General features: G+C 47.2%; 1 protein-coding gene across 3 annotated transcripts in view; it reads left to right on the top strand.

The window, feature by feature from the left end:
* The window catches only part of Slit3 (slit guidance ligand 3), a 552,271-nt gene that overhangs the window by 395,694 nt on the left and 132,279 nt on the right, over positions 1-24,298 (top strand). For all 3 annotated transcript variants that reach the window (XM_010622214.2, XM_010622217.3, XM_010622215.1), the window contains 3 exons: positions 4,469-4,540; positions 10,761-10,924; positions 18,587-18,728. In XM_010622214.2, the coding sequence (XP_010620516.1) occupies positions 4,469-4,540; positions 10,761-10,924; positions 18,587-18,728 (378 nt within the window). The remainder of the gene's footprint in view (positions 1-4,468; positions 4,541-10,760; positions 10,925-18,586; positions 18,729-24,298) is intronic.

The raw sequence follows: 24,298 nt of genomic DNA, 5'->3' as shown, positions 1-24,298 counted from the left end.
AAAAAAAAAAAAAAAAAAAACCCAGTCTGTATGGGATGGCATTTGGCCTGGGAGCATTATTCACCAGCTCTGGGAGCTGAGCACCACATGTACCAGGGCCTCGTGCACTTGACATTACTAGGGAGTTCTCGTCTTGCTATAGCACCCTTTTATTTGTTGAGTAACTTGAGCAATCACAAACTCAGGGCAAAAATGCCCTATTTGTGTGCTATGGGAGCAACAAGTTCAGTTGTGCTTCGGGCACTGCACAAAACATTTCCGCATACCCTTTCCAGTGCTCACAGTCAAGGGAGAATGAGATCCATCAGAAGGAATCCATTGCCCAATTGTTTTCCTGTGGGAAGTGGTTACTTTTTATTTGGAATTTATGCTCCAATCATGACAAAGTCAAAGAGCAACTGGACAACACACACAGGTCAAACTTAGCCTCAGTGCATATACAGTATGTAAAAATGGGATAAGGACTTTTTAAGAGAAATGAGAGCCAGGTGGACCGTCTTTCCAACTCCATGGGGAGGGGGACTAGCTTGACTTCTAGTTCATGCTGAAACAACCGTTCGGGAGCAAGTGACTGGGGAAAAATAAAGGGAGGCCAGACTGTGTTGAGATTGACTGAATTAACTTGACCTTGAATTTCAGCTTAAATCCTGATGGAAAGTGCTGAATTCAGAGTTCTTAGGGAAAATCTTTCAATGGCTACTTGGAAAATCTGGGGAGCATATAGTGATAGTATATTTATTCAAAATGCTATGAGTTTGAAGGTGTGAGCTGGTGCTAGCAAAGCTCCCCCAGGAGATGGCGCTAAATAAGATGAGGTTGATGAGGTCACCATTACTGAAGACGGACCAACAGTCCATGGAGGGGTGGTGTGATGTCACTGAGAGAAAGGACCTTTTGTTTTCTGCCATTTAATTCTCAAGAAGTTTTACAAATTCAGAATGAACGATGAGGTTTGTGTGGATATCTCTAGCTTTGGATACCAGGGTAGATATAATAAAGAAGATCTGTTCTAGAGTGATAAATTTGCCCTAAAAGTGGGGGGGGGAGTATAATGAAAAAAAAAGTCCTGAACGTACCAGGAGCTCTCCTGTACTGTGCTTGGTAGCACCCTTACCCTCTCTTTCTTAGCTTCAAATCACTTATCAGTAAAACGGGAATAATTCCAACCTCAGAGTGCTGCAAGTATCACATGAGACAAATGTGACATTGTGACACTGAGTTGTACACCCTAAAAGACTAAACAAACACAAGCTGTAGTAACAAGTTAATTATTATTGGATGTAAACTATGAACCAGACCAAGTAGTAAGTGATTTGCACCCCTTGATCCAAGGGCATAGTTTTTGGCTGTACCTGTGAACAGTACATTCAATTGCAAAAGGCACCTTACAGACTTGATTAAATTAAGAATCCTGGGAGTGCATGGGTTTCCTGAATTATCTGGAAGGTTCTAAATGTAATCGATGGGGTCCTTAAAAGAGGGAGCGGGAGATCACAGGGTTGGAGTGACCCAAGGAAGGAGTGCAATTCAGGCGATGTGGGTGACCTCTACAAGCTACAGAAGGCCAGCAAACAAAGTCTTCTCCCTGGGCCCTGCCCAGAAACACAGCTCCACACACCCAGTTTAATTTACGACCTTCAGGGTGTAAGAGAATAAAGTTAAGCCGCTGCATCCACAGCCATCCATGACAGCAGCAACAGGAAAGTAATGCAGACCTCATTGCTGGAGTTGGGCTTGCTTCCTTCAATTCAAATCTTGGCATTATTACTTGTCTCATTCATGAAATGGAGACAATAGCAAAAGTCTCCACCTTTGGGGTGGTAGAGGAATTCAATGGGATGGTGCACGACAGCATCCTTAACCCAGAGTCTGTCTGGCATACAAAAGCCTCAGCCAATGTTACCAGTTATTAGTATCATCTCATCTAATGACCAGATCAGTGCTATTGTTTCTCTCCATGCTACAAGGAAGCAACTTAATGATGTTTTTAAAAGTCCCCCATGGCCACATCGGAGGTGAGTGGCAGAGCCACATTCTTCACCAGGTCTCTGTCACACAGGCCCACACTGATCAACTCTGTGCGAAGCACCTAACACCCATTGTTCCCTTGAATGCCAGCTGCTTAGACAGGATGCAAGGACCAGACAGACCACAGTGCCCTCTGCACTGGCAGAAGCTACCAAGACTAGAAATCAAATAAATCCCTGTTTCTCAGGGAAACAGAAATCGCAGCAGCAGAGAAGTCAGTGTCTTAAGAGGTTAGCAGCCTTCTGACATCCTCGGGCTTGCCAGCTCCCCAGCAGCAAATCAGGAAAGTCTGAATACTGTGTTTAGTCATTTGGGTTCTGGAATAATTGCTATTATCGTAAATGTTTTATAGCTCTCATTATGGCTCACATTTAAATATCAGTGTAGTAATACATTAATAAGTCATCACTGCTGGACTACTGCCGGATGCAGTTCCAGATGAAGCCCTGCATATAACTGTGCTGTATATTCAGCTAAATGCAGACTCCATCCAACTGTGAGTGCTTGGGCAGAGTCAAAAGAAGCTCCCTCTCTGCCAAGGCTTCTTGCTATTTGCCTTTCAGAGGTCAGAAGGATACTTTGTTTTCTATCTGCGAGTCAGTCAACAACCCTAACTAACTCCTAACTCCCCAGTTATGGAGTCCAGATCTCCTCTGAAAGCATCGTTTCTGTCCCAGAGGCCTTCCCAGTCCAATGAAGAAGGAGAGCCTGGTCTGATGGGAGCAACAAATTCCCTGGGATTATCTATCTGTGAGGTGATCGGAAGGCATTAGGGGTAAGCAGGCAGAGACAACATGGATACTCCCCACAGAGAGAGAGAGAGAGAAGAAAAAATGAGCCCCACAAAGCTTCCAAATCAACTTCATAAAATGCCAAGTGCCTGTATGAGTACAGTAGTAAAGTTACAGGCCAGGTGGAAGGAAGTAACGTAAGTGAGTTGTGTTCCTTCCTCCTGTCTGCCTATCTGCCTCTTCCTACAGGAATGAATCCCCAGATAAGAGGTGTCAGTAACTTGCCCAAGACTGCACAACAAGGAGCTAGGAAGACTCAACCTGTATGGACCAAATCATGGGGCTGTGAAGGCACAAGATGGAAAGTGTCCTTGCCTTTGCAGAGCTCATACTGTAGACGTCACTTGAGAGGAAGACAATATGTTTACTAAGAGCCCAGGACCGAAGTCTGCTCAGACAATGAAAGCTTCTGAAGAATGACTCCTTCCTGGGTCACGGGGGACCGCTAGGGTCTGAGGGGAGCGGAGGTTTGTTGGGTTGGTGAGAAGACTATCTCTGATGTGGCCCTGAGAGGGGCAGAGAAAATAAGGACCCAGGAGCAAGCAGCTACCACGAAGGACTAGCACCAGGGGTGGTCGCCAACTCTTGCTCTTTTGGATGCATAATAGGCAGGTGTAGATTAGAGAGCTGAGAACCACACCAGTCTTCCACAAGTTGTTACCTCGCCATCAGAACCAGCTGACCCATGGAGGGCCTCCTGCTGCGCAGTGCTGCCGGCTTCTGCAGATGGCTCCTTGGCTGTCGTGCTTCCTCAGGCTTTCTCGTACTGCTCCCTCGAGAAGGGTGAGCAGGGAAGTACTTGCCTATAGCTTTGGTCATCCAAGCACAGCTTTATTTTACTCCATCCACCCATGGAGCACACACCTTTCTCTTTGCTTTTCCCTGTGCAAGAGTGCCAGTCAGTGCTACCGTTGCATTAGGAGCTCCATCCATGGTCATGGAGATTCACGGGAAGGAGGAGACTTATCTCTGTTTTCATGGCGCTCCCACACACACTTGAGGTTAGATGTGTTTGAAGAGTCAGAATGTACTTGGAAAGTACAGATGAATCTCCACGTAGCATCAGGTGCGAGGCGACATGCACAGTGCACAGAATGAGAAGAACGTGAGTGAGACCTAGGTCCAGATCCGCTCTGCAGAGCTCAGCAGCTGTGGTCCTTGGGACAACCAGTGTGCCACTCTGCAGCTGTGCCGTGTCACCTGTCACATAAGTATGATGTTTACTTTGTGGGGTTGGATGTCACTAAGCAAAGTGTCATGCATCTGTGGGGGTTTCTCTCTCTCTCTCTCTCTCTCTCTCTGTCTCTCTCTCTCTCTCTCTCAAAGACAGCAATCACATGTAAATGGCATTGTCATTATAAGAATTAGAGATTTTATAATGAAATGCCGAGCACATAGTAGAATTTCAGGAAGGGAAATTGCTACTCACAGTGAATAAACAAGTACTAGGTAGGCAGCAGAGAGGAGGCAGAGGTGGTCGTCATCTGGAGACCTGTCCGTTGGCTCTGCCCCACTGACTGATTCCTTCGTGGCTGTTGCCTTAGGGTCCTTTTGCAGTTGTGCCCCTCTCACCCCTCCCCGTTCTGTGAACATCTTGGTTCCCAGCCTGCTCCCCCACTAAACATGTCCTTTCTCTTCTCTCTCCACAGCACACTCAACAACAACAACATTAGCCGCATCCTGGTCACCAGCTTCAACCACATGCCAAAGATCCGGACCCTGTGAGTAAAGTACCCCATTACCGCCTGCCTTGCCTAACTCTAACTCACTCAAAGTGTAGGCCTCAACACTGCTTCTCCAACCCACTATGCTACTATCGGACAAATGGTGCCTCTCTTCAAAGTTCTGCTTCTACCGTTAACTATAGGTTGAGTTGGCAGATGCTGGCTGACTCAGGGAAGGTTCACTGTGCTGTCCATGGTTTTCAACCGCTGTCTGGACCAGGAAGGTTCAGTGCTCTTCCCTGCAGGACTGTAGAATTCTTCTTATATTGTTTACTGTGCTTTCCACTTTGACAAGAAAATTGGCTAGAACAAACAGAACTGTAACTTAAGGGTTCTCCATTGACTCAGGTCATGTAGCCTTGGCAATTCTGTCCCATTGCCAGCGATTACAGTTGTTTTCCCTTCTGGGACTGGTGGACAGAAGGCATTGTTGCTCCTTCTGTCTCTCCCACCAAAGCCCCACACACCACTTTCCCTTATGCACCTGCTCCCTGGACAGTTATTCTGATATTAGAGTCCAGAAACTTGGTTCTTTGTCTTCAATGTGTCCATGAGTTTAAGCCCTCCAGCCTGGGCGCTCAGGAAGCCAATCTCCCCATGACGCCTAGAGCTGAGAGTGTTTCTCGTACTCTTGTTATGATGTGGGGAACCCCCCTCCACTCTCACCAGAAACCCTGTGTGGGTTTGTCTGCAGAGAGACGTGGTTGCCCTTTCCCACCAGCTTAGGCTGGACGTCTGTCCTGCATTGGTGGAGCCTCAGTGGCATTTGTCTTGCAGTACTGGAAAAGATCGAGCTCCTGAGAGCCAGAGGCCTCTGGGGCCAATGTGAAGAGTGAAAAATCCTGCTGGGCCCTTCATTCAGTCCGTGACCCTAATTCCCTCCCCTGTGAATAGGGGTGGTACGAGGATCAGATGGAATTAGATGTGGGCCATAACTGGCATGTGGCAGATCATGAATGGCACTGATTAGAACATTGTCGTCATACCATTTATCTGAAGTCTGAACGGAGCTCTTCAAGCCACCAGCTTTCCTGTGCTCATCAAACAACATGGGATCCTTGAGATTTGAAAATGCTTAGTCCAGTGGTTCCTGGAGTTGGGTCCCTTAGACTGGCAGCATCGGAATCGCCTGGAACTTGTTACCAGAGCAGATCCTGGGCCCCCACCCCAGGCCTGTGGAGTCAGGATCCTGGGGGCTGCACCCCAGCCTCTACTCTGAACAAGTTCCCCAGGAGCTTTATGTACTGATACATTTCAAGAGCCGCTACACTTGTCAAAAAGTGGCTTTATCTCCAGGTGAGGATGAAACAAGCACCGACGAAGCAGTTTATTCGAAAGCTGTGCAGGCCACCCTAAGAAGGATAGAACCTGGAGTCAGGGAGACCTAAGTTTACATGTGAGCTCTGCCCCGTACTTTGGACCTGTTTCTTTATCCTTTTGGTCGAGGAAAGTGAGTTTAGAAATGCTTACCCCATGAACGAACAAAATGTGCTTTAACATGTAAGGTTCCTAGTACATAATGTGCACGCAACAAATACTAGTTATTATGCAGAGTGAAAATAATTCAAGCCACGCTGCCATCTCCACTCCCCAGATTTTCCCCTGGATCCCTCTGGTGTAGTACACCCCTAACACACCCCAGCCAGGAGAAACCCTCTTTTTCCTTCCCTCTGAAAATGGCATTATGCATGAATAGAATTTTAAGGAGAAGTCATTTGGTCTTCAAAGTCCCCAGCCAACCACAGTTCAGCTGGGAAGTGTGTAGCCCAGGGCTTTCAGGCAAGAAGCCAAAATTAAGTCTCAGGATGCTGGGCCTGCATCAGCCCAGATGAATGGGCACGCAGAAGAGAAGTGGTTCTCATGCGCAGAGGCCGGCGTCCCAGCTTCTTAGACTCTTAGACTCTTCCTCTGTGATGTTCGCTTCCTCTCTTCGTTACTTTCACCTGAGGAGGAGCAGTAACAGAAGCAAGGCGGGGTGGGTTCGTAGGAGTTAGAAGGGGATGTTTAGGTGCTTTGTTTGGGGTGCACTGGGGTGGAAGAAGAGGGCAAGCGGGTTTTATCTCCTTGTTTCTGTTGTTGTGCTCTGAGGTCCTGCGGATTCATCTGATGAGTTCAGATCAATCAGTCAATCTCTTCTGCTCTCTTTGCTCCCTGCCTGCTGCCATTTCCTCTTTAGTTTAATTTCAGGGATGGCTCTGTATGGAACTCCCTGGAGACAAGCTGACTAATCCCCCTTCACTGTAATTAAACTGTGGGGGGGCTGGGCAGTGGTGGTGGTGATGGAGAAGGAGGGAGAAGGAGAGGGGAAGGAAGTTATAAATGGGATTTCCAAAGGAAAGCTTTTATATTGAATTCAAAAAGGCACATTTTATAGAAAATGAACAGTGACCCTCTCTAAAAGGATTTGCTGGAAATTTAATTTAGCGTCTGTGGCTAAAAGGCACCTTTTGTGAGTTGGCCTTTGTACTCATTCACCCTATGTTCTGTAAAGGTGTTTTTGTCAATATGGAAGGTGATGTGTCCATCATGAAAAGGTTGCAGAACAACATGCAGGAAACACCCAGCACCTTGGTGCTTTGGTGTCTAAATAAGAAAATAGAGTCTTGTGTGGGCAGGCCCTTGGGTAGGGAAGAGACTGAAGTCTGGACTAGTCTCCTTGGAATCAGAAGAACAGCAAACATTTCTTTAGTGGTTCATCGAGTGCCAAGCCTGGTGCTGAGTACTCTCAAGAACTGTTCCAATCCTCACAGTACCCCTACGAAGAGGCACCATTACCCTCCCCATTTTATAGATGATAATATTAAAAGCCAGAGTTAAATCAGCACCAAGAGTCAAAGTCAGAAAGCACAGAGCCACTGTCAAACTCAGGCAGTTTGGTATCCATGCCTGAATTCATCCCATTCCGAAGAAACAGAAGCAGAAGAAAGTGTACCCAGTGGGCAGCAGAAGGAGAGACCAGGGCTTCCACATGGCCCAGGAGCCAGTGAAGGCCACTGTCCCCTGATGTCATCACTGTCACAACTTGCCCAACTTGTGGAAAGTAATTAATTTCACTTAACAGCTTGCCTGGAATACCCAGCCCTCGCTAGGTCCTCATGGCTCCATCTTTCAAGTTTAATGACTGTATCTTCTATTCATCCTTTCCTTCTGTGGACCTCACTGGAAAAAAATAGCTATTTTAATGTATTATAGCCTTAATGTATTAGCATTAGTGTATTCTAATGCATCCACATCTTAGTGTATAAGCAGTAACCATTAAAAAGAAGCATTAGAAATATTCCTGGCAATGTTCAAGCTCAAGTTTCATGATCACCGCGATTATTTTTCTTTTAATAGTAGTGTTTGGGGAGGTATTGCCCAGTTGGATCTCCCAAACGTGATGTAAAAGATAGACTAAAGCAGCCAACCCCCAGCTTGACACATCTAGCTTTTCTGATGGATAAAATTCCTAGAGGACATTGAGAAATGGGAAGAAAGGAGTTAAAGCTGTAGGGAAGGTGGGACGGGTAGGGGAAGGGTGAAAAGGGAAAAGAAAAAAAATGTGAGATAATGGAAAGATGGAAGTAAAGTGATTGTAGATGGGGAGGGGAGGAGGGGGTGAAGGGAGGGCAGGGACAAGGGGAAAAAAATGAGAACCAAGACTTGTCGTGTAGAGGTACAAGATCCCAACAATGAATGTAACTGTACTGTATCCCTAAAATGTACCAATAAACTCAAAGCTGAAAAAAAAATTCCTAGAGGAGGGAACTGAGCCTATTCCCTGTCCCAGGCTTTTGACAAGAGGCCTTAAGTGGCTTTCACATTGTTTGGGTCTTTTCTGTGGTCCCACTTGGGAGGGGAGAAATTCTTAGGGTGCTGGGCAAAAGAATGGGAATGTCTGGGGCTGGGGATTTCGCTTAGTGGTTCTGTCACCTGCCATACCATGTGCTAACTTTGATCCTCCGTACCGAAAAGAAAAGAAAAGGAAGGAAGGAAAGGAAGGAAGAAAGAAAGGGAGCATCTGCTGTAAGGTTAAGAACAGCATGTTGCTGGCCAGCCAGGACTGAGAAAGAAGGAACCTAGCATAATCTTCCGAAAGGGAGACTGCCGATGTTTTAGCGATCCCAGAAGTGAATCAGCCCAGTGAGGACCCAACTCATCCACACCTCATTTTGCTGTTCCGTTGCTCACTTACCCTCTGTTAGAACTGGCAAGAACTTGTTTGCACTGATCCTCCTCAGAGACCCATGCTCATTGCCTCCCAGCGAAACCCCTCATCTTACCATCCATCCCTCACCATGTAGGGAAACTGCCCTTCTGCATAAAAGCCAAGCTAATCAAATGGCTCCGATTCTCCAGCACAGGGCAGAATTGCTGCAGCTCAGTTTGCACTGTCACCGCTGCCTGCCTTGTGTTCCACCCTGTCCCACAGCCACAGTCTGTAGCGTTCAGACCCAGTGGGAGTTTACTGCCCATGGAATTCTCTTCTCTCCGTTTTCCTCTGTAGGAAATAGTAACCAGCTGAAAATGCACTGCCGGTCTTTTCCTTTGGTGAAAGTGACCGTACTTAGGGACAAGCCCGAGGTCTTGCTTTACTCCTGAAACTGAAGTCCTTCCCACCAGCTTAGGGGCGGAACTCTCCCTGTCCCCTTCCCTAATGTCACACCTTTGTGCAGAGTGCAGGACAGGAGGAAGCCACCTTGCTTCGGCTCGGGAGTCTGAAACTGAAAAGGAACAAAGTCTTATGACCCACATAGTTATTTTGTCCGGGCCCTGGGAGCATCTGAAAAATATGCTGAGCTTACTTTAACATTCAGAAAGAAAATCCTATCCTAATTAATAGTTTTGAAATCAAAATCATACCCCCAAAATGTACATTTTATATGAGATATAGTTTAATCTAATCTCTGAAATAATGGGATCTGGAGCAGCCAACGCCCCCACTGGCCCTGGCCTGCTGGAGGTGTCTGCCCTGGGAGCAGCAGGAAAGCCTGGCCTGGCCAGCATGCCGCTGAGTTCGCTGTGCTTGGCTCCTGTCTGGCAGTGTTGACCTTACGCTGAGTGGAACGTGGTCAAGAGCCCTTCAGCTCTCCCATAATAGGCACCCAAGCCACTGCTTCAGGCTGCTACTCAGTATTAACAGGCTTGACATAGAGCTCTTGAAAGTCCCAAGATAACTCCTCTGGGATGAGGCATTTGAACTTTGCATCAGAAACCCAAGACTGATGCTACTAAAACTGACTACTGCTTCTAATGACCTGGGGCTGTGGGGAATTCGGAAGTTGGAAACCCCTGAAAGAGAGTCCTGAGGAAGAATATTTAGAAGCCCCAGAATATTCTTAGGCACTCATGGAAGGGAAGTTCAAGTCGTTTAACCAGATGGGATTTCCCCTCAGAAGTGGAACAGGCAGATCCCTCCAGGGAATCTTGTTCACTCAAGGGCAAGAAATTGATCTGTAATCACAGCTCCCAGAGGAGGAAAGCCAAAGAGTTCTGGAACTGGTTGGGAAATCCTTTCAGAGACATTTACATCAGTCAGAATGGCAAATACGCCAAGTGGAATTAAATTTAGCCAAGAGGGAGAGAGGCACCGTGAAGAGATTGCTATGAATTCCAACACCTTAGCAGGCCAGAGAGAAGGTATATCCTTCCGGAAGCACTTTTAGCGTCATGCCCTATTCCCCTTGTCTACTATGCACAAGAGATTCTGGTTTTAGGCCCAACAACATCTTCTGCTGTGAGCTTCTGAAGGACACTGGGAAGGGAAGCGGGAAGGAGAACCAACAAGTAAACCACAGTGCCACAACATACCAGGCCTTGAGGTTGAGAACCATGTTTCAAGCTATCTGTGACTCCTGCCAGCTAAAGTATTAAAGTATGCAGAGAATGACCCCTGCACGAGTTTGACTCCATCGGGATGGTACAGTGTTGTCACTCCCTCCTCTGTGTGCTTGCAAGGGAAAGGAAAGAGTGGAATTATCACTAAGAAGTGGGAATTGCTCAAAACCCCAAGGACACCCCCAAGATGTACCCTACACATGCAGACAATTTGTGGCTTGGCAATTAAAGGGCTGAGGCTTCTGTTTTCAGGACCATGGAGGGACATCATGTTTCCCCAGGCTCTTTAGAACCGTCACCACTGGGGGATGGGTAACAGAGGCATGGCCCACCCCCTTCAGCCAAGTGCAGCCTCCTCTCTCCGCTGTGTGACAGCATCTCCCCTCTCTTCTTCTCCTAGGCGCCTCCACTCCAACCACCTGTACTGTGACTGCCACCTGGCCTGGCTCTCAGACTGGTTGCGCCAGCGAAGGACAATTGGCCAATTCACACTCTGCATGGCTCCTGTTCACCTAAGAGGCTTCAATGTGGCAGACGTGCAGAAGAAAGAGTACATGTGTCCAGGTGAGGCTGCCCCACATTCTCTCCCTCCCTGGGCTGGGGCTCAGCCCCCCACAAGCTCTTCCTACTCTGACCATGGCCTTGAACACATAACCCTAGCCCAGAGGTGGGCGTAGAACAATCTCATAGGTTGTGTCAGGTACACAGTTGTCACTTGAAGAAGTCTGGAGTCCCTCAGGGGGTTCAAAGAAAGGTTTTTGACATCTGAAAATACTAAAGAAACTCTTGAATCACTTTCTATTGAGGCCCATAGTCAGAGGTGCTAGGAAACCTAACATTTGCAGAGCCACGTGTCATAGGGAAACAGGTGTAATGGAGGTATTTTAGCATTGGCTACACCTGTTCCTGCCCTCCAAACGCTTGCTGAAATTGAGAGACAGGATATGTAGGCTGCAGGCTCAGCCTGCCTGGCTGGAAATCCAAGCTCTGCTCCTTCCTAGTATGTGACTTTGGCAAGTCCCCACTTGTCTGCAAAATGGAAATAATAATAGCACATAACTCAAAGGATGGGTGGGAGGATTAAGAGAAATAATGCAATAAAGCACTTAGCATAATGCATAGCACTTGGTAAGAGCTAAATAAGTAGAGCTTAATTATTAGAATTTAGTAGGCCCACAAAATGTGCTAAGCAAACATAAGAGTTTGATCTGTGGGTAATTGAAGTGTAATAGTGGTACAGATTGTCTGTGTATCACACAAAACAGAGCTGTACAGACACATAACTGAATATAGCTCAGATCCCCAGGGATGGGGAGTGCTTGAGTAACCGAAGATCTTCCCAGAGGGCATTGCTTTTAAACCAGGTTCTAAATCTTGCTAGTTTGCTTGCTTTTTACTTTTCATTGACGTTCTATACTTTTCCCTCTCCTGGTGGCAAAGAAGTAAAGCTGGTCCTTTGATTTTTCGTTCTTCAAAAAGGCAATATGGCATGGAGTTCTCCAAAGAGGTAGACAGATTTCTAAGAACCCAGTGGCCCCATAGGCTGAGCTTGGGAAGTGGGTGTGCAGGAGGGAGCAGGAACCACAGGGAGCTGAGCTTACGTGTCTCTCACCTGCTGAGAATTGTTAATGCTGAGGATGTACTGGGCCCAGCCTGTGCTCCCGGGCCCCAGTTTGGCTCCAAGTGCAAACTGGCCCTCTCCAGTTCTTAGGCTGCATTGGTACTATGCAGGAATTTCCTTCAATTCGACTTCATCACACTCGATGCTGCTCCCTCCTGTCACATTATTACTTCAGCGTGTTATTTGTTCTCCAAAAATATTTTTAACTTGTCTCAGAGCAGTGTTTCAATAGCTTCCCCTAGACACCCACTTAGAGATCACTTCCCATCACACACATATAATAAAACCATTTATCGCATAGTCACCAAATTCAAATATAGTGACTGTAATTGCTGTAATTATTAGGCAAAGGGTGCAATATCGGCATAAGTGCCAGTGAAAGAAATAATTACAGAGTGCAGGAGTCATCCAAGAGCTAGTGAGAAAAACTAATTAGAGAGAATGTTAAAACACATCATTATAGGTGGGTGCTGAGCGTAATACGGTCCTTGACCGTGGATGCCACTTTGTCCTGTCAGAACAAAGGTGAAACCCTGTTTACCCAGCAGCAGTTAAGATCCAAAGCCCATGGGAGTGAGGCCTGTCCTTCCTAAGTCCTGGAAACACTGATGCCCCGAATTTCCTTCCTTAGACAAGGCTAGATCTACCGGCTGGATCTTACACACAGGTGCACCCTTAATACCGTCCCTGTGCAGAGCCCTCAAGTCCATTCCTGATCGTGGTCTCTGTATTCTCTACTATGAAGCCGGGTGTCTTTTGAGGACAGGAGAGCTTCAGTTCGAAGCATCACTGTGCTAGCAGCCTCCACCCTCTCACCCATAGTATGAAATGAGGGCAGTGGTGTATAGGGACCTCTGTGCTGAGGACCCAAGAGTGGTAGCTTGAACCGCAAAACCACAAATGCTCCCATTCAAGCCGTTTCCCTAACAATTCACCTAGAAGGGGTTTCCTGTCAAGATTGGCGTGACAAGAACTTCTCTTAAAATCTGGAGGTCATCTGCTCCGGAGATGGAGGCACTGGGCACCACTCAAGCCATGCCTGCCTGTGGCTTCATCGCCAGTGGTCTCTTGTCAGCCAGCACAAGAAAAGCTCCCTGGGTCCTTTAGTGATATCGAAAAATTCACCAAACACAGGACTCCAGAGACAGGAAAGAGCTTTATCTCCCTCAGCCTGGGAGGGCTCTGCCAGCCCAGGTCGCTGATATCTCCTTTTGAATTAAATCCAGCCGTCTGGAGCCCGGCCGTTTCCCCACAGAAGCCCTGGAGAAGGGCGCCTTATCACTCCAGTTAACCCAAAAATTTGCTAGCAGTGCACTTAAGCAAAATTCATCTCTGTCGAAAATATTTATTTTCTTTCTCTGAGAAGACATTGGGAGTTTTTCACCAAGGTTGCAGGAATATACCTTTTTTTTCTTAACATATTTTCTGTTCTGCAACCTACCACCTGGTGACGGCTGAGTCTCTCTGTTTATTTCTTTTGTTTGGAGAGGAAGGCTAGAGCCTGAGGGTTATGGAATCCACAGGCCCTGCTTCCTTCTCATTGCTTGGGCTAGGCCAGGACTTTGTCAGAGTTCATAATAAGAGCCCAGAGAAAAAGTTGATGTTATGTGCGTTGCAAGTTGTTTTCTCTTTCTATCAAAGGAGATTTCTTTTTCCCTTTATCCATGTGTTTCTTTCCTGTTTATTCTGTGAAAGTTACTACTTGTCATTGTTCTTAATTTATGGTTATTAGTTAAATATTTGACCTCTTGTATCAATCACCTCTTTCCTTTGAATATTTTTGAGTCCATTGGTTTGCCTGTCTGCTTCCCACTTTGCTGCCCTGTGGCCTTGAACATATGGCATCTTTGCACAAAGATACCAGTTTTGTCTTCTAGTAATAAGGGGCCACATCTTATTTTTGCAGGTGCTCCCATTCCTAGAAAGAATCTTGAGCCCAATAGCCTATCCATAAATACTTCCTCATCTATTTTTAAAAAAGAAATATACTGATCTCCCTGGAAACAAGAGACTTTCCTCCTCTTCTTTTTCTTCGTTCCTTTTCTTTTCTTTCATTTTTTTAATATAAATTGGGGACTAGTTACTAAGTAAAAAGATAATTAAGGTAAGCCATGACTAGCCACCCATCTCCTTAGGAGGTTTTAATTAAAGCACCATAATTGAACATTGCAGGAATGAGATTATTAGGTTTATTTAGCCATTTCCAAAATTATCATGCCTCTGGTATTTAAATCACATTCATTTATATTCTCATCATAATTGTTCAAGCTCTATTGTCGCTGCAGTCTGTGGTTGGCTTTTGAAAGGCCAGAGGCCAGAAGGGAGGCTTAATTTGAATACTGGAATTAATTTATTTCTATATACAAGGCCATCAGATCTTTTTTTTTTTTTTTTTTTTTTTTTTTTTTTTTACTCTGAGTGATTTTTTTTTCCTCAGACAGAAAGAAAAAAACAGAAGAGTGTCCACCCCTTGCTGGTGTCATTTCCACAGTCCTCGTCTTGGCCCCTGAACCTGCAATTTCTGCTTCAGAGCCTCTGGTGATTTTTTTTTTAATTTCACGGCAACAAGTAGAGGCTTTCTGGGTATCTTTTTGGCAGAAGAGACAGAAAGAACAGCCCCAGACCAAACATCAGAACACTGTTGTCCCATAGCTGTGTGATCTTGGGCAATTTGCTTAACCTTCTCGTTCTGCAATTTTTCACCATTGAAATGGGAGTAGTAGGTGTAAGACCCTAAATCATGACCTTAAATCATGAGGACCAAGTGAATTAATACGTGCAAGACATTTGATGTGGTCTCTGGCACCTAGTAAACATGTAGTAGGTACTAGCTGCTTCTGTGAGAATGATGGTTGTGCTTAGTTTGGCCACTACACTGTCCTTGGCATTTACTGTCCTGTATTGGGGTTCCTTGTGCTTTCAGTGTAGCCATCATCCCCATTTTCCTCATTAGAAAAGGAATTAAAGATGAGCTTCTGGCTCGGCAGGAGCCAGCCCAGGAAGGCTCCTTGTCATGGGCCTGTCTTTCTTTTCTCCAGAAACTAGAGGGGAGCTGTACCATCAGAAGAGGTAACTAGTGTCCTGCGCACCCGTGCTGGCAGCCATGGGGGCTGTCCCTGGAAGAGGTGTGGCTGGGAACACTTTCCTGCCCTCTCACTCTAAGTGCCCTTGTTCTGGGAGGCCTTGGTATTTAATGCCAGCAGGAAGGAGCTGACATCTCCATTCCGCAGCACTCTGCCCTCCCTCAAGACATCAGGTGTGGCCCTGGGGGTCCCGGGAGATGTCCCCACACTGCACGCACTGGTTCCCACCTGGTTTGCCACAGAAGTAGCTTTGGCTTGGGAATAAAAGTCCAGAATTGAAGTGAGGATTAAGACAGCCCCTAGAGGGGAGACACATCCCCACTTCCCCCATGTCATTGAGAACGTTCTTCCACCTCAGGGAAGGGTAGCTGTGCCCTCCTGCCCCTGACTCCCCCGGTATATGTGCCCAGGAAGGGCCAGGAGGGAGCGAGTTGCTGACTTTGCATGGGACAGCACCTGGTACAGCTGGACCTGTACAAGCGAGAGAGGCTCATGGCGAGACCCAGGTGACTGACAAATGGGTCTTGTCGACCCTGAGAGCCGCAGTGGTCAGAGATGAACATCTTCTGTGGCAACTTTTATCTGCCCACTTCAAGGTACTGAGAGGCCTGTGTGAACGGGCGTGTTCCATCGGGGTGATTCAGGGGAAGGTGCTTCCCCAGGGAGCGAAACCACCTTTCACCTTCCTGTGAAGCCTGAAGTGCTGTGTTTAATGGTGGAGGAAGCATCCTCACTGTCCTCCCGTGCATGAATGCCTGCCTGGGGAGCTGCCAGCTCCGGGTGCTGACAGAGGCTCTAATTACCGTTGTTTCTCTCTGTGTAATTAAAGGTGTTGTTAGTGACCTGGTTAAGGAATCTTTTTCAGAGGCTTTTCTGCCTTGACGATATCCCTTGAAATGTGGTGCATACTGCCAGCAGATTCAGAGGCACCCTGTAAAAGGCCCCGCCTGTTCCCAGGGGGACCCAGCACTGCATCCTGGGCCTGGTTTGCAGTAGAATTCATTTCAACAGAAATCAGAAGGGGCAGCTTGGGGGAATAAAAAAAAAAAGCGGGGGGGACAAAAAACTCAGTGTCGGAACTTCTTGTTGCCAATAGGAACCCTTGAATTGAATGTTTTTTTTCTGCATTTTCTAACACAACCCATGCAAGTTAATATTTTCACAGATCGGAAGGGGGCAGCCTTTCCGTCCTTCTGCCTGGAGAGGTGGAAGTGGAAGGTCTCAGGCCCTGACCGTCCCCAGATAAGAAGGTGCCGGGTGTGGCAGTGCCCCTGCCTGGCCTTGCCTTGATGTGAAGAGCACACAGGCGTGGCAACTTTGGGGAAAGCCCCAGAACCCAGGCCCACCACGCCCAGCCTGAGTGCTGATGGGAGCCCACGCGCAGCTGCCCCGTGTGCCCCAGAAGAGAGGCGGAGCGGAGGAGAAAGGCTCCCGTTGGGCATTGTGCTGCCTCTGCTCCCACTCTCCTGAGGGACGAGAGAAGTGGATCTGTGATTTCTCAGAAACCACATAATTTCAAAGCTCCCTGTTCAGTGAGACGGTGGCAGAGCAGCTCAGAGACAGGGACTGTGACTTGCCCAAGGTCTTGCAGACATCTAGTGACACGGCCAGACCCAACCCTGGCAACAACAACCAGCATCACTAAGCTCTTTCTTACTCTGAGCCGTGCACCCTCCTAAATACTTTTCATGCATCAGCTTCCCTTGTTTTCACCTTCACAACAAAACCACGCTGTGAAATAATGATTGTGATTCTTCCCATTTTATAGATGGGTAAAACTGAGGCACGGGGGAAGTAAGAACAAAGTGATAGAACCAAGATTCAGATTGAGGCAGTGAGACGCCAAAGGCCGCACTCTCTGCCGCAGCACCCCCTCATTCCTGATCTGTTACCTCTTTGTTGCTACTTTCTCAAAAATGGGAACTCTTTCCCAGTTTGAAACAAAGCCAGTGTCTCCATTCCCCTTAGGCGATTGTTCCAGTTGCGATTTTAGTGTAAATCATCGGCTCTGTGGCAGTTTCTGTGGTCCCCATTGGATCTCCTAGTGTGGCCCTGGTGACTTTTAAGTCTTTGTGTTCCAGACCAGAATATGTTCTCAAACACCCCAGCTGAGAGGGTGTTTTAAGTTTTTGGTTTTGTGTGTACGTGAGCTCAAAGAACAGTAAGAATCTGGTCCTTGGACTGGCACTTTCCAGGAAGATCCCAAACTAGGCTATGAGAATCAGTTTGAGCTCCTAGAATGAGGCCGCCCCTGGGGTCGTGGGCACTGCTGAGTGAGTGGTGGGACCCTCCGTGTCCACACGAGGACTCTGCCCAGCCTGGCCGCTCTTCTGTTTCAGCCACTGAAGCTATGCTCTTGCTGGCTTTATTTTCTCCACAAACAGAGGCCAAACCATAGATCATTTTTCCCCTGAAAACATATTCCATCCTTCATATTTAATCTGCATCCAAGAACACCACCCATTCTGTGTGCAGAGAGAAAGGGTAATCTACAAAGTTGGTCCATGCTTCATCTCAGCCCAGGGCCCTTTGCTCAGAGCGAGATCTGGGAAGACACTGGAGTGACCACTGCTGGCGAGGATCCAAAACCTGTGGGCTGGGCCCTGGGAGGCCCACTGGTAGGATTTCCCTTTTGGACCGTAACATCCAATTTAAAAACAAAACAAAACACATGTGTTTGAGATTCTTACCTCACTTTGAGGTAGTGATCAAAGCATGGAAATGTTTACAGTGTCTTTAAGACATTTAAATGTATTTCTTGTATTTGGATTTTGATGTGACCACCAGAGAAAGTCATTAAGATTCTTAGTGACTCTCGGAGTCCTGCGTTAGATTAGTGATGGAAAAGTTTGTGTTTGGCTTTCTAAGTAGACACCTAGGGCGCCATTTGCATGGGTTTTTATCACTTTGCTTTAAGTTCACACTGGTTATCCCCTCAAACCAAATGAAGAACTCACTCCCAAATATGGAGTAACTTAGTGACCTTTTTTCTAGTGATAGAAATTTTACTGCATTTTTTCCTGAATGTAAAAGCCATTCAGAAATGGCTCAGGTATCACTGCTGGTGACTATGGGAACATTTTGACATCAGTGCCCCAAATGGGGAAAATCGACCACCTTCCTCCCTCTGATTTAATGCCTCCAGTGGCTTCCAGCCAATAGATGTAAGGGCTGACATTGTTGTCTACACTGGGCATCCAATCACCAGGCCGAAGCCAACACCTCACGGTTCCATTCAGATATCAAATGCCCTGCCAACGCTGTCCCAGTGGCCCCTTGGGTTCGGGAGGCATATTCTCTTGAGTGACCGACTGGGAGGACTCCTCTTTTTATAAAAGCCCAGGATGATGGGACAACAGAACAGCTAGAGCAACCTAGGAAGAGTGAGGCCAAGGTCAGAATCTATCCTGTGACTCAGGGAAGGAGAGGTGTTAGCTGGTGATAACTGTCAGCTGACTTACTGGGAAAATCTGCATCCTCCTGACACAGACTTGAGTTGACCATTGTGCTCTGGCTCCACAGGTCCCCACTCAGAGGCCCCAGCCTGTAATGCCAACTCCCTCTCGTGCCCCTCCACCTGTACTTGCAGCAATAACATCGTGGACTGTCGCGGAAAGGGCTTGACCGAAATCCCTGCCAACTTGCCGGAGGGCATCGTTGAAATGTGAGTAACCCTTTGCCACCCCTCTGTCCCACACGAGGTCACCTCTCTGTCCCCACCAATGTTCTGCTAGGTGATTTTAAAGCTGACCGTCTGAACCAGTCAGGAGTCTCCTGTCCCTCCGGGCTGCCCAGGTGTGGTAGCCCAGTGGTCGGGAGCACAGACTCCAGGACGGAGTTGGCACATTACAGCCCATAAGCCACCACCTATTTTTATAAATCAAGTTTTACTTATTTATTGTCTTTATGTTTTTTATTTGTACAAATTTGCCGTATATGTTGATCACATTCATCATAGGAAATTTGTATCTCTGCATAATATATCTTGAGCCTACTTTTTGCATTCCCCTCCCCTCCCTTCAGTGCTTCTTCCCCTCCCTGCGTACAAATACTTTGTTTCCTTCCTTTCTACTTTTTCCCTTTCCCCTTCCTTCCCTTTCTTCCTCCTCCCCTTTCCCTTGCTCCCTTTCCCATTTGAACATGCTCTTCCTACTTGTCAATACCTGTTCTCTCCGGCTTGTTTACCCTTTGGGTTTCTCACAAAAGAGAAACAATGCAATTGCAAATAAAGTTTTATTAGAACACATCCACCCACATTTATGCATGTACTATATGTGCCCTTTCTTTGAAAGCATTGTTGAGTATTTGCAACAAAGGATCTTGTAAATACGTTCTGTCTGGTCCTTTCCAAGGAGCTAGCCAACCCCTACCCTAGAGTTATGCTCTGTTTGTGTCCTCACTCTAATTTACTGTTTGTATGAACATAGGTGAAACAGCTACTCTCTTTCAGCTGTAGTTTTTAATCTACAATAATGTCAGAATGATAGAATTATATTTCAGTGGGCCACATTGAAAACCAAATGAGATAACCATGGATGTGAAGCACTCAAAACACTGTTTGGTGGGGCCAGGGATTTAGCTCAGTGGTTCCACTGCCTGCCTCACAAGTGCAAGGTCCCAAGTTCGATCCCCACTACCAAAAAAAAAAAAAAAAAAAAAACTCCTTGATGCATGGATAAATCTTTATAACACAGTAGTTGTAGTGGAAGAGGGAAAAGCACAAAAACTGAACTGATCTTCAATTGCCAATGTCTGAGAAGGGGACTGAGCTCTCAGTCATTTTGAATCACTTCAGATTCTCTCCTACGCATCAGATCTTCAGGTAGAAAGAGACAAGACGGTGCACGTCCACATGTGGGTACGGGAGGTGAAAACTTCAGTCAAATGTTTGTCAGCGTAGCACACCCTAGTCCACCATTCCTTCATGTATTAGAAGCTGGCCAGGGTCTTGTTCTTGAACGAGTAGTTTGTCAGTCAGCACTGACCTCAAGATCACGCTTTTTTTGTTTGTTTGTTTGTTTTTTTGAGACAGGGTCTCACTATGTAGTTGAGACTGACCTGGAACTCACTGTGTAGCCCAGGCTGGTCTCAAATTCACAGCAATCCTGCCTCAGCCTCCCGAGTGCTGTGATTACAGGTGTGAGCCTCCACGCCCAGTTAAAATCACTCTTTAAATGACCATCACTGTTCTCATTTTGTCTTTACCTTTAGATGGCTTTATTGACATCATCATTTGTAACCTTTCTACTGAAGTCATCTTTAAAGTCCCCCAAGTAAAAGACAGATCTACCTGGCCTGTCTGCTCTGCATCACCTCTTCCTCTTCTTCCGCGTCCTCCTGTTCTTCCTTCCTTCCTTCCCCTTATGTATTCTCTCTTCCCACTTCATTCCAACAGATGGCCCATTGGCTCTTCCATTCATTTGTATATTCATTCAGCAAATATCTACTGTGAGCCCAAGGTATTGCAGTCATTGTTTTACACTCGGAACAGCATGAACAAAATAGACAAAATTTCTGCTTGTGTGACTTTTGTATTTGGGGATGGGTAAACAATAAACAGTAACGATACTGTCTGCTGGGAGGTGGTAAGCTCTATGGAGATAAATGAAACAAGGATAGACTTGAAGCAAGTGAGGGGGGAAAGTGGCTATCTGGAGGAAGAGTATAATAGGTAGGGGGAAAGGCATGTGCAAAGTCCCTGTGGTGGGTATGTGCCTGGTGTGCCAGAAAGTCAGCATGACTAGAATGGCACAACTAAAGGGGGAGGCAGCAGAGGATGAGGTCAGAAAGGTAATGAGGGGCCAAACCAAGAGGCATTTTAATGACTAGTTTTACCCCTATTTAGAGCAGAAGAAATATATGACCTACAGTAGTGGAGTTTTAGTTTCTTCTTTCTTCTACTTTGCCATCTTTTCTCAGATACCCTTTAAAACTATCTTCCCTAGTCACAGTGGGCACAACCCATGCCTCCACAACCTTCCTGCAGGCAGGAACTACACAGTAAGGCCCTTTTGCCTGCCATCTCTGCCTTTTGTAGCCTTCAGCCACCTTCTCTGAGCCCTTAATCGTACTTTCCCCCAGCACCAACAGTGAGCTGACCCCTTCCAGTGACCACCCCTTCCCGCCTGTGGGCTGTGGCCTTGGTGTTGGAAAGCCCGCTCTGCCTGGAATTTTCTGAGCCCTCCTTCCCACACCTGCTCAGTCCTTTGATCTTCCAGCTTTTACCTTTTGTCTTTAGCGACCATAGACCTTCCCTTGGCCAGGTTTCCAATCCACTGTCGGATAGAAGAGGCCGATCTAAGCCGTCAGCCTATGGTCGGTGGCCCCACCGCAGCCCTGATTGAGACCTGCGTCTTCCCATGCTTCTGCCCTGCTTCATGCCTCTGTGCCCATAGTTGGGGCCTCCCAGGTGCACAGGCCAGGTCTCCAGGAGAGAGAAATTACGAATATCTACCCTGAAAGTTCATCTTAGGCAGGCCAGACCACCTTGGATGTTGAGCTCACATCTCGGCGTTAAACTGTAGAAGAGGCATCGACAAGTTGGAGCAGTGATTGCCAAGAGGCTGTCTGATGGTCACTGGGTTTTTCCCAACATGTGGTAAAGTGAGAAAGTTTCTAACAAGGCGTATTCCTTTTAAAAGAATATCCTTTATTTTAAGTTCCTGGACTTTGTTACTCTGTTACTATTTTATTAAAAATGCCTTTTGTTTTGTTTTTTTGAGACCCAGCTTCACTTTGTAGTTCCGGCTGGCCTTGAACTCACTGTGTATCCCAGGCTGGTCTCAAACTCTCAGCAATCCTCCTGCCTCAGCCTCCTGAGTGTGAAGCTACAGTTGTGTGCCACCATGCCTGGCACTGCCCTTTAACTTCACAAAATTATGACCACTGAAGAAAGAATACATATAAGTTCTCTACATATTTGTAATTACCTATAATTACATAATCATAAATTTATGTGTACACATACAGCAGCTTAATTGGAAAAGTCACAGAAACTACCTGGCCTCTGAAATCCCAGAATCTGGGAGTGACTAACCCAACCAGAGTGTTTTCAAACACAGAACAGCACCCAGTTGAAGCAAGAGTAGGCCATGGACTCAGACAGCCTCACATCCCAGTCTGGGCCCTGATGAGAGCCATTTTTTTTTTTCCTTCATTTCTGAAGGTTGAACCCACAGCCACTCTACCGCTGAGCCACATCCTCCCAGCCTTTTTACTTTTTGAGAAAGGGTCTTGCTAAGTCGCCCAGGCTGGCCTCAAACTTGCAGTCCTCTTGCCTCAGCCTCTCAAGTAGCCGGGATTACACATATGGGTGAATAATTTTACTGATCCTTGGTTTCCTAACTAGAAGGTTTGGGGTCCATGGTTTGTCCTTAACGGTGCCTAGGAAAGCTGAGTGAATGTATGGTATCAAATGCTTAGCACAGGACACCCCGTGGTAACAAGGCCGATGTCATAAAGCTACAATGGCAACACTTAGTACCACTTTAGGGACCGGGACAAGGACTGGAAACCACACCTTAAATGCAGAAGCTACCCATGCACGAGATTTCTCTGTAAAGACGGGTCAGTTCTGTCGGGCATGGTGGTACACGCCTTTAATCCCAGCCCCTGGGAGGTTGAGGCAGGATCCAAAGTTCAAGCCCACCTGGGTGACTTAGTGACACTCTGTCTCAGAATTTAAAGAGGGCTTTGGAGGTAGCAAAGTGTGAAGGCCCTGGGTTCAAATCCCAGTGTAGAAGGAAAGGAGAAAGGCAGGAAAGGAGGGAGGGAGAGAGGGAGGAAGAAAGGGAGGAAGGGGTGGAGGGGGAGGAAAGAAAGGCTGTTCCCTTAAAGGTGGTGGTTGGCAGGATGAGCTCCACGCAGAAGCCAGCCACACGCATGGTTACTGAAACGTGGGAGCAGCTCATCTTCATGCAAATGTATGCAGCCGTGGTAATAAGGCTGCGCCTGCTTACTGGGCACCCGTGGTCTACCAGATGGATTGCATGGGACTCTTCTTGCTGTGTTTGTTTCATTCTCCCTTGTGATGAAATGAAGCTGAGAAATTAAAGCAGATGAGGCAAAGTCTCTGTGGTCACGGAGGGCAGTGCAAGTGGTGACATGGAAGCTAGAACTTGGGGGACAGAAGGGACTTGCTTGCTCCTAACAGCGACACAGCCAGGCCTGGCGACCTGCCTGTTAGCCTAGAAGTCTCTAAAGCAGCCGAAATGAGTCTTCTTAGCAGTGAGAGACCAGCAGACCTGTGGGAAGAAGGCAACAGAGTTGAAACAGCAGGACACAGCCCTGGAGAAATAGGAAGTGCCTGGCCTACGATCCCAAAGACAGCCAAACTGGACTGTCTCTTTTTGATGCTGAGAATTCCACCTCTTTCCCATGGCTGCCTGGGTAATCTAGATTTGTGCTCCCCCTTCAGAATGCTTGGCCATGTCGGGCTCTGCACTCCCTCTTCTCAGTCCTGAGCTACTAGTGATTCTTTGAAATGGCCTTAACCTTGGGAGAGGTTGTGCACACCCCGACATTTGGAAGGGGTACCTACCTCTCCTGCAAAGCAATCTGGCAGACTCTCTTGGCTTTTTCTCCAAAGCCAAGGCAGCTCAGAGGAGTATGCGCTGGTCTCTTCGCATACCAGAGCCAATTCCTCTAAAAATAGCTTCTTCCAGAGAACCCACGGCGAGACGGTTCGCTGCAGATTTTCCTCGAAACTCAGCTCCTGTCAAGGGCACCATCTGCGGTGTTCCCTGATGTTTCTCTGAACCTACTCCAGCCCCCAGCCAGGAGAGATTGGGGAAGAGCCAGAGGTCCACTCTGTGTTCTGTGGCCCTCGGGTGCCCTTCTGGGCCTTCCCAAGCCCCAGAGCCACCCCCTGCACTTGAAGAGCCCTCCCATGCCACCTTCACCTTCTTCCGTTCTTTTCTGAGTCCCCAGATGGCGTCCTCCAGTGTGCTGTCTTGTGCTGTGCAGGGTGTGTGTGATGGAGATAGGCTGTGGAAAGGGCTCAGTGTCAGTTCTCCGTGAAAGCACCTGGGAGGGAAATGTAACCCCAATGTCTACCCCATCTCCCTTCAAGTCCGCTGTTTGAGGTGAGCGGGTCGCTGCTTCGCACTGCATCCCCATTGCACCGGTCACCAGGAGGGGTAAAGAAAGCGAGACGGCTAAAGACTAAACAAACCAGCAAACAACCAGAGAGCCAGTGCTATCTAGAAACTGTAGACCCCACTGATTCCGAAATGT

The sequence above is a fragment of the Fukomys damarensis genome, unplaced genomic scaffold, assembly GCF_012274545.1.
Source record: "Fukomys damarensis isolate Sample0158 unplaced genomic scaffold, DMR_v1.0_HiC HiC_scaffold_9, whole genome shotgun sequence".
In the NCBI taxonomy this organism is placed as follows: domain Eukaryota; kingdom Metazoa; phylum Chordata; class Mammalia; order Rodentia; family Bathyergidae; genus Fukomys; species Fukomys damarensis.
This window is presented reverse-complemented; position numbering and strand designations above follow the sequence as displayed.